Source organism: Myotis daubentonii, chromosome 18 (genome assembly GCF_963259705.1).
Source record: "Myotis daubentonii chromosome 18, mMyoDau2.1, whole genome shotgun sequence".
NCBI classification, from domain to species: Eukaryota; Metazoa; Chordata; class Mammalia; order Chiroptera; family Vespertilionidae; genus Myotis; species Myotis daubentonii.
This window is the reverse complement of record NC_081857.1, coordinates 26,619,046-26,629,655: the sequence shown is the minus strand read 5'-3', so window position 1 is coordinate 26,629,655 and position 10,610 is coordinate 26,619,046. Positions and strand designations below refer to the sequence as shown.

Below are 10,610 nucleotides of genomic sequence, written 5' to 3'. Positions count from 1 at the left end.
GTGATAGAGAGCAGGAGAAGAGACAGATAGGCAGGTAGGTAGGTAGATAGATAGATAGATATAGTGCTCTGGTGTCTGCTCTCATAGGGACACTAATCCTATTGGCTTAGGGCTCCACCCTTATGACCCCATTTAACCTTAATTATTTCTTTACTCCAGCTATAGCCACACTGAGGGTTAGGACTTCAACATATGAAGTTTGAGGAGACAGTTCAGTCCATAGCGTCCTTGGCACTACATTGTGTTGTAATAATTTGTTTTCATCTGCCTCCAGTGGACTGTGGTCTTCTTAAGTGCTAATCACTGTGCTGGGCATTGAGAATCACACAGATTGATCTTGTCTCCAAGGAGCTTGTCATTAGTTCTATCCCTTTTGGAGACTTTAGGGGAGAATCTGTTGCTTTGCCTTTTCCAATTTCTAGAGGCTGCCTGCATTCCTTGGCTTGTGACCTCCATTTCTCCATCTTCAAAGCCAGCACGTTGTACCATGTGACCACTCTTCTTTAATCACATCTCCCTCTGGCATGACTGGGAAAGGCAGGAAGCATGAGATATGGCAAGGCCCATGAATGAAATCCTGACAATTATGGGTGTTTGAAAAGAGGAAAGAAGACTTTTCTAAGGAGACTAAGAAAAACATGTCCACTTATCTTTGTGTCTCCATCATCAGACACAGGACCCAAAGGCAAGTCTTCGCGATTTGCTTAATTTAACTGAATGGGTGCAGAGTACATAGTAATGGTTATTGATGGACCCTATAGAAGGGGATAGATTAGGAGAAGAAATGGTGTGAGGAGTAGCCAAGGACGGCATGAGCTTGGTAGATTGGAGAGGGAGAGAGGTGAGGGGTAAGCACTACAGACTCCAGTTCAGCTTGGGTGGGCGGGGCTGATGGAGTCAGGAAAGTTGAATAATTCGGTGGAGTCAGACAACGCAGGGCCTGAAATGGACGTCAGATAGGAGGATTTAGATTCCAACAGGCCACCTCCCCGGGAAGATTCGGGTTGTGGAGAAGAGCGTGAGGACATGAGACATCCTTTCGGGGACTGTCTTCTGGAGGTGGGGCACTGATGACTGCTGCTGGTGGTGGTGGTGACAGTACCGGGTTGTAAGTGGTGGCAGAGCCTTCCCCTGGACTTCCGGCTGTGTAGGTGCGGAGAGGGAGCAGTGTCGCCGGCTGCTGCTGATCGGGTGCTGACCCAGGGCTGTAACTCTGCTTCTGAGCCCTGGCGGCGGAAGGCGGAGGTGGAGGCGGAGGCATCTGGCTGCAGCTGGGAGGCAGTGGTGCTCGCGGTCTGGGAACCCTGGGGCGGGGCTGCCACCGGGCGGGGCGGTCTGGGAGCCAGGCCACGCCCCCTCCCGGCTGCGCAGGCGCGCTGCGGGCTGTTAGCTGTCAGGAGCCCAGCGGCGGGCCAGCGGGCAAGGCGGCGGGATCCGACGTGGGCGCTGGACCCGGCTCACTGAACCCGGTTGATTGAACCCCGCGCGGCCCGGCTCCCGGCCAGGAAGCCGAGACCAGCAGAGACCCACGGGCGGGTGGTGGCGGCGCAGGCAGGATGGGGAACCGGGAGATGGAGGAGCTGATCCCGCTGGTGAACCGTCTGCAGGACGCCTTCTCGGCGTTGGGGCAGAGCTGCCTGCTGGAGCTGCCGCAGATTGCCGTGGTGGGCGGCCAGAGCGCTGGCAAGAGCTCGGTGCTGGAGAACTTCGTGGGCAGGTGAGTGCAGGATGCAGAGGTGGCTACCTGCTTTGGCCCTTGGAGCCTGAGGGGGTGCGGCTGCGGCGGAATAGAGGGGGACAGTGGTGCCGAGGCACGGGCGGGGTCGTCCGGCTGCGCTGGGGCCCCCCCCCCCCGCCCCCCACGCCTGGTGGCCCTCCTGTCTGCCTTTCATCCTGCGATACAAAGCCATTTCCTCCGCGTCCTCCGCCTGGGGCGGGGTGGGGAGTGGGGGCCCGCCCCAGGATGGACTTCCCCCGGCAGCGCACGCCAGCCCTGGGCAGCCAGTCCCCTGCCCCCCGGTTCCCGGCTCCACATCTCCTTTCCCACCAGCCTCCTGGAGGGGCTCGTAGGGCTGTGGGGTTCATCCCCCCCCTCCCCGCCTCCGCGTGGAGATGCCCCGCTACCCGCCCTGCTTCTCTGCTTCTCTGAGCTGTGTCTACTGTTCGAGACAGTCATCGCCTGCCCCTGGCAGGGGAGGCGGGGTGCGAGGAGAAAGACCTCGTTTGTTGTGGTGCAGCTTCATCCAGCGACACTTCCCCACCATTCTCCTCCCAGGGAGTCAAGAATAAAAGGTGGTGTGTTCGCCTGAGCACCTAATTCACAGCTCCAGGCCTATGCCAGAGAAACCGAGTCGCAGACTCTGAGCCTGGGGGGGGGGGGGAGCGGGGGGGGGGACGGGGGACAGGGGGACGTGGACCTGGGTTGCTCAGGTGCCTTGTCATTCCTGCATCATCTCGGAACGGACCAGCATCTTTCTCGCTCTCTCTGCCCCCCCTCCCCCAGCATCACTTCCCTTCCCTAAGCTGAGATTGGGCCTGCGAATCTTCAAGATAACAGGCTGCATCTCAATTATAGCGAGGAGTTTTTTTTCGTGACTCTTCATACAGAAAAAGCTAAGGGATTTATTTTGAATTGGGAATCAGCATTTCTTCCACTGAGCAATTCAGGCGGGATTAGGTTACTTTAAGGGGCCTTGCCTTGCTTGAGGAGTGCAGACATTTGCTAAGAAAAGCCCATTTCAAAAGCATAATGAAAGCTGAAATCTGTTTCCAGGTGGAAACAGCCGAGAGAGTGGGCCGGAGGGGGCAGTTTCCAGAAATTGTACTTTACTCTTTTGATTTGTCAGGTTAGTGATTTGGGATTCAGAACTGTCCTGTTCCTGTTCCTTTTTGTTGTTGTGAGTGTTTGGTGATGTGTAACATTTAGATATTCCCACACCTCCTTTGGGAATATCAGTACCCATAACGTGCATTTTCTATTCTCTCAGATGAGACTCTATCAGATGGTACTTTATTTAGCACCTTCCTCACCCAAACTAGAAAGCCAAGAAGCCTAATAAAAAACTAAAATTGCCAACGATTGGCTGGTATTTTTTAATAAGTCACTTAATCACTTTGCCTTGCTTTTATCATTTATTTTGAATGATGGTAAAGCATTTTGCCTACGTCATCATAGTCAGGGCAAAGTGTTGGAGGAATATGTATTTCACACATACATGTAACAGCCACATACTTAAGGGTCTTTACTTTCTTTGATTTATTGCTAATGAAATTCACTAAATAGAAAGTGGTAGGTACCCTTAGGGAAAGTGAGGTTTGATGACAGTGTATTTTGGGGTTTACATACTCCAGAGCATTTGACATGATGTCTTAATAGTAATTTAACTACTTTTGGTTTTTAGACAGACACTTAAAGGTTAAAATTGTAAGTAATTCAAATGCAGTCACCATATTTTTATGCATCTTTCATACATTTATTTGGATGAGCCACAATAATAACTAAACAATACATTGTTTGTGGCAAGAGCTTTTAAATCTAATGTCCATTTTATGCACATATTCATTCTATTCTTTACGTTTTCAAATTCTAACACACTTCTTAATGCTGTAATAAAATTGTACAGATTTCCCCTCACTAGCTATATTCTTTTGAAATGAGAATTTTTAAAAAGAGATATGGAAGAGTAAAATATTTTAGTTTGAACACTTTCATGATAGAATGAAAATAGGGACATTATAAATATTATACAAATCAGAGCATTTATTGGAATACATTAGTAATTTCTTATACTTTTAAAGTTTTACCAGTAATTAATTACTGTTAGAATGTCAAATAAAAGAAAAGGATGGACATAGAAGGAAAAGCTCATTTAATACATATAAAAAGGTTTATTATCTGTAGAGATGATACCTGCCTAGCAGAGCCTATATAATAGGAGAACATTTAATTAAAAAGGTCATTTGGTTTTAGTAAAGGTTTCAGTCATTGAATTATTGAGGAATCTAATTTCTAATTATAAACCAACTTTAGGGGAAAAGGAGTTCTCTCTTTTAAGAAATTCATCATAGGCAGAAAAAACTATTTGTATTCTACTATAACCTTTTATCTTTTTATTATCCAGAAATTATGCACTAAAGATAAGGTCCTTTCCTTTGAGGATGGAACTTTTCTCTCTCACGTGTTTTTTTAAGACTGACCTCTGTGCAGTTTTAATTTTAAGACTGACTATGTGCAGTTATTGAATGTAGTCATGAAACAAGGGGCCATTGTTTGTGTAAATCAATAGTGTTTGTACATCATTTATGCTTTTCAAATAATGAAGCATTTTCTCCTCAGTATTTGACAATCCATGCTTAGTGGACCAATCCTATCTTCTCCTCTCAGATTGTTTATGTTGATCTTTTTTGACACCATTGAATGAGTTTGGATGTGAATGTGTTTACTTCATTTAACTGTAGCTGTAAAATTTAATTTTTGGGTGACAAGTTTGAGATTGTCATGACTAACATGAGGCATGAATGAACTACTTGTTTGTGGTTTTTCTTGCTGAAGTGATGCATTTACATATTAATGTGATATAGTATGAGTAACCAGATTGTTCTTTTGGTTGTTCAGATAAGATATATGCTGGCAGTGAAAGGCAGCTTATGAATAGGAGTTGAGACTCGATCTGAATATGGGGGTTCACTTACTGGCTTGGGCTCTGCCCATTGGTCTGGTTTGTGTACAGAAGAATTGAATTTATTCAACTATCTTTACATCCAGTTTTTTCTTTTTACAGCACAGTGAGATGATGATGATGATGGTTGACATTTATTGTTTGCTATGTAAGCATCTTGTGCTAGTCTAGGTGTTTTTACAAGGATAATCTTATTTAATCCTCATAAAACCCCAAAGAGGATGGTACTCTTATGAGTCCCATTTTACAGAAGAGGAAATTGGGATTTGGAGAGTTTGAGCAACTTGGCAAAGGCTAATTTAACATAAAAACAGTGGTGCTAGGATTCAACCTGAGGTGTCTGGAATCTGTACATATTTTCTGAAATCTGGGTGCTACCTTGCCCCGCCACATTGAGACTCTCCAATGCCTCTGATAAATGCTTTTAACTTATTTTTTATCACACTTAAAAGCACCACCTAAATAAATAAGAAGCTGCTACATTAATACTTTTATTTATATTTATTTATGTATGTCTACCGTGACTCATTTCACAGAGGATTGGAAGCAACTCTTTAGGTGAAAGCAACGTTCATTAAAACATACATTTCTTTACTATATTAGACATCTTTGAAGGGAGCTCTAGGATGTAATTGGGTTGTTTATTTAACTGTGTGTTTAGAGTACATATAACTTGTTTATAGAGATGTTAAGTGAAAACTGTACTAGGTGCTAATGTGCAAATGTTTTTTAATGATATACTTGTTAGAACATTATTTCTTCAATGCTAATTATCTAGACAGAGGCGTCTACATTATTTTACTTCAGCCTGACTGGTAAATAGACTTTCAATTTTGCACAAAAAGAATAGGTTTTGTGATTACTAGGGACCAAATAAAAGATTTTTTAAAATTACTAGTTGCAAGGAGTTCATTTCAATGTGGAAATGTCAAATAATGTATATTTATTTAATTTTGAGGTTTCTAAAGATGGATTTGTTGATTACCAAATTAAGTTGTTTTGTGGGAGAACTTTAAAAGTGAGCCATTTGATGCTGTTGTTGAATGGACATGACCAGATAGTTTTTTAAAAATCCAAATGTCAGTTATATAACTTAAATAGATACTAATCTATTCTTAAATCCTTTAATTTCAAGAGCGTATTTAAAAATTGAAGAGATGAGAGTTCTCTAATTGCAAACAAGATTAGGTATGCAGCATTGATATCAGTAAAACTTATTAATTTAGAAATAGGTTTGTATTGAGGGAAAAGATTTTTTAAAATATCAAACCATTTGAGTCAGTGAATATTTCTCAACAAATGGCTTCTAAGTATTAAAGTTATTAGATAAATGGGTGCTATCAATTAAAATGTGATAATTGTTGAAAATCATACTTCATGGTTCCCAAGAGTCTATTTAAATAAAGTATCAGAAATATGAACTTTAAAATCCAACAATAAATTGCTAAAGCCTGAAATTACGAAGATATTTTTGTTGAATTAACATCACATAATGTACTTCTAGGCATCACAAATTTATAGTTGGATTTAATTACCACAATCAACTTAATTTTTAAAATTAATATCCAAGAAGCAATACAATTAGATGAACTGCCCTGGATAGGATATCTCTGTTTTAGAATTTACTTATGGTAAACAGATATTTAAAAAAAACGGACTTGATTAACTTCTTTAAGAATGAAGTTGGGCAGGCAGTCATTCAGAACTCTGGAGGAATGGAAACCTAATAGTTAGCTATGCTGAAGGTAGGCTATTGGGTTCTCCACCAATGGAACACACATTTAATATATTAGGTTTTTTTTTGTAGGTAGTACCTTTTGCTAGGGTGAACAAGTGGAGTTAAATTATGATGGTTTACTTATTATTATGTTTTATTTAATTTTAAGAGAGGACTACAAACAACTAAAAGAAATAGATGATATTTTCCCTCTCTCACCAGAGCCAAGTCAAGAGAGCTCCAAGTTAGTGTACTGTATAGAATGCCTAGCTCTAAGTCTGCGTTGCAATTTCTCACACTCTCAGCATTAATTGGAACATAAATCGAATGCATTATGTTATACTAAACACATTTCTATAAAGTGGAAGGAAGAAGGGGGTCAGTATTTGGACACCATTGGATGAATTTAGACGTGAATGTGTTTACTGGGTGGCAGGCATGGACACTGTTCCACACTTTCCATGCCTTCCTTACCTTACCTGTTTTCACATACCTGTCACTAGGGCAGGAAACTTCTGGTTGGAGAGACAGGTAATTTGGGAAGGATCATGGCTAGTAAATGGACAAGCTGGGGATTTAGCCTTGGACATGACTCCTATTGGTACTGTTGAGAAACAATAGAAGGAAAGTAAATGACCACACATTTATTGAGTTCTAAGTATACTGGATAAGAATATAGGCCCTGGCTGGGTAGCTCAGTTGGTTACAGTGTTGTCCTGATACACCAAGGTTGCGAGTTTGATCCCTAATCAGGGCACATACAAGAAGCAAACAACGGATGCATAAATAAGTGGAACAACAAATTAATGTTGTTCTCTCTCTCCCTCTCTCTCCCAATGTGAGAGTATTTAAAAATTCAAGAGATAAGAGTTCTCTAATTGCACATGAGATTACACACTGACAAACATACTCACACACACACACACACACACAAGGAAGTAAACTAATAAATTGACAGCCTAAGGTATAAGACCGCAATTGTCAAATGAGTTCATAAAATGAAGGCAGGTGGGTATAATGCAAACTAGTTGGGACAAAATAATTTAAACTCTGTCATATTATTTTTACAGAAAAAGAAAACAAATCAGAAAAATTACAGTTCGGAAACGGAGTTGGGATATGAGTGGAAAGTAGACAATATACGAGTTTCCAATGTCGTTTGGCAGCCAGTATCATTCTAGCTCAAGGCTGCATGTACTGAAGTATCAATGTCAAAGCAGGGAGGTGGTGATCTGTGTCTCAGTGTCTGACTTGACAACAAGGCATTGAATTTAGACCGTCGCTTTATCACAAAGAGATACTGTGTGTTGGAGAGGACCCAGGAGAAGAGGAGCAGGAAAGAAAAGAGGTTGGAGAGATGAAAACTATAACTAGATGTCGTAGAGGCTAATTGTGAGTGAGATGCATCGGACCAACTGCTCTGTAAGGACCTCAAGGCATTAATAAGTGAGAGTAATGAAATTCTACTTTCTTTTTAAAGAAGAAGGCATTTAGCCCGAGCCAGTTTGGCTCAGTGGCTAGAGCGTAAGCTTTCAGACTGAATGGTTCCGGGTTCAATTCTGGTCAAGGGCACGTACCTCGGTTGCAGACTCCTCCGCCCTGGTCAGGTACTTGCAGGAGGCAACCAATCAATGTGTTTCTCTCACATTGATATTTCTCTCTGGCTTTCCTTCTCTCTTCCACTCTCTCTAAAAATCAATGGAAAAATATCCTTGGGAGAGGATTAAAAAAAAAAAAAAAGAATAAAGCATTTATTTAAAGTAGTGTAGTAACTGAAGACAAAATGCCAGGGAAAATGTTCAAAAGTCAAATCTGAGATGGAATGTGTTGTTTAGAAAGAGGGAAAGGTAAAGGCGGAGGATTGACCTTAAATGATTTGCATTTCTTGAGTTAATCATGATCCCAACAAATTAGAGGGTTTATTAATACCACGTTGGTGATTTTTTTTATTTTATTGTTGTTACAGGTAGCTTGGCTTTTCTTTTATCAGTACTAAGGACTGGCATTTCACTAGGTTCTGTAAGACGCATTCTTCTGGCATAATTTTTGCTAACTTCCTGGAGCTACATTAGGATACAGAGAACCAAGAGATTTGCCCAAGGTCAAGAACAGAATCAGGAGCTGAGTTTGGAACTTGGTGTTCCAAACTGGGAGCCCTGGGTCAGTTCATCTTCTCCTCTTCATCCTCTTATTGTTTTAAGGTGCCTCCCTCTCACCCTCAACTTGGCCTCCTCCTTTTCCCCGTTCACTTCCATGGGACCAACCTTTCCTCCCCTTGATAATCCCCCCCTCTATTACTTTTCTGGATAGCAGACCAGCAGTGACATTTTATTTTTCCCCATGTGCCACAGTGGAAGGAGACAGGGAGCAGGGTTTTTCTCAGGCTTAGACCAGTTCATTAGGATGAGATAATATACTCTAGAGTAAATTGCGACTTTCAGGGAACAGATGGCCCCAGGAAAAGATTAAATGAAAGAGTGGATGTTAATATCTTCCTACCACGTGGGCATCTCTAGAAAATGTGCATGGGATGGTAACTGATAGGCCTTGCTTAAACCATGGAAAGTTTCTAAAAAGTTGTATAGAAATAAATTATATAAATGGAAAGGTTACTATTTAAAGAAATGGGTGAACTTTTGGTAAAATATATATTTGGGTAGCAAATATTTACCCTTCAGTTTGCCTGTTTCATATTTGTACTTTTTTGTGCTTGTATTCTTAGAGTAAGGCCCATCAATGTAGAAATTTTATTTTATTTTTTTATTTTAAAAATTTATTTTTATTGATTTCAGAGAGGAAGGGAGAGGGGGAGAGAAAGATAGAAACATCAATGATGAGAGAGAATCATTGATTGGCTGCCTCCTGCACGCCCCCTACTGGGATCGAGCCTGCATTCCATGCATGTGCCCTTGACCAGAATCGAACCCAGTACCCTTCAGTCCACAGGCTGATGCTCTATCCACTGAGCAAAACCAGCTAGGGCTAGAAATTTTAACAATTAAGCCCTGGCTGGTATATCTCAGTGGTTAGCGCGCCAGCCCTCATACCACAAGGTCTCTTGTTCGATTCCTGATCAAGGGCACATACCTGGGTAACAAGTTCAATCCCCAAACCTGGTCAGGGCGTGTATGGGAGGCAGCCAACCTGTGAGTCTTTCACATTGATGTTTCTCTCTCTCTCCCTCCCTCTCCCTCCCTCTCTCCCTCCTTCCCTCCCTCCTTCCTTCCCTCTCTCTCTTCCATTTTCTCCAAAAATCAATGGGAGAAATCCTTGGGTGAGGGTTAACCAAAAATAATATTTTTAAATAATTAATTTCAACAAGCATTATATTCTGTTCAATCCTTAATGTAAAAAAATTGATAACAAAGGCAAGCCTAGTTATTGAGGCAAAGGATGATATATTTAATTCATGAATTATATGGATGATATAGGATTGCTTTTGGTCTTGTTTTTCCCTAACATTTGCTGCTGAAAGTACTGTATTTTTAGTTTACAGTGGGTGCCTCAGAGCTCCCTGTGACAGTGTCTCATTTTCATTTCCCATTACTTCAAGGTCATGATATACCGTGAATAACACATACATACTTTTAGGAGTGGGTAGGGATTTTGAAGGGCCTCATTGTCTATCATTTCAGTAACTTGGAATTGAAAAGACTAATCCATTTATATAAGTAATTGATGGGTGAGTAGTCTTACTGAAGATAATTGTTTTATTAGATTCTGAAAAGGCCAATATTTGAAAAGGAGTCATCATACCCTGGTGTTAGAATGCAGGCTTTGCTGACTAGCGTTTCAGGCCCATCTCAACTCTTGCTGGTAGCAAGGCTCCTCAGCGAGGCATTGAATCTCACTGGGACTTAATTTTCTCATCTGCAGTATGGAGATAATAATAGAGACCTAGTTTTTTATGTGCCTGTGAGTTCTCAGTAAAATGATGGAAAGCATATGGCCCATAATATACATTCAATAATTGATGGCTGCAATATTGTGATTTATAAGAAACATATATTTGGTCTCCATCCCAGGTTCCTGTTCACAGCTCCTCAAACCCTTGGACTTTCCTTAGTGTTGATAGCATAAAGGTGTCTTTTATTATATTAAGGAGGTGAGTTTTGGATGTCCCTGGGTCTACTAAGGATGGGGCTGGATCACCAGAGTAACTAACCATATGATTAGAGGGATGGAGCTTTCAGGCCCCTCCCCTCACCCCCTCC

General features: G+C 41.8%; 1 protein-coding gene across 8 annotated transcripts in view; it reads left to right on the top strand.

Annotated features, from left to right (window-relative positions):
- Positions 1 to 1,384: 1,384 nt before the first annotated feature.
- Positions 1,385 to 10,610, top strand: part of DNM3 (dynamin 3) — a 372,210-nt gene continuing 362,984 nt past the window's right edge. For all 8 annotated transcript variants that reach the window (XM_059675119.1, XM_059675122.1, XM_059675121.1 and 5 more), the window contains exon 1: positions 1,385 to 1,717. In XM_059675119.1, coding sequence (XP_059531102.1) covers positions 1,557 to 1,717 — 161 coding nt within the window. In that variant the 5' untranslated portion in view covers positions 1,385 to 1,556. The remainder of the gene's footprint in view (positions 1,718 to 10,610) is intronic.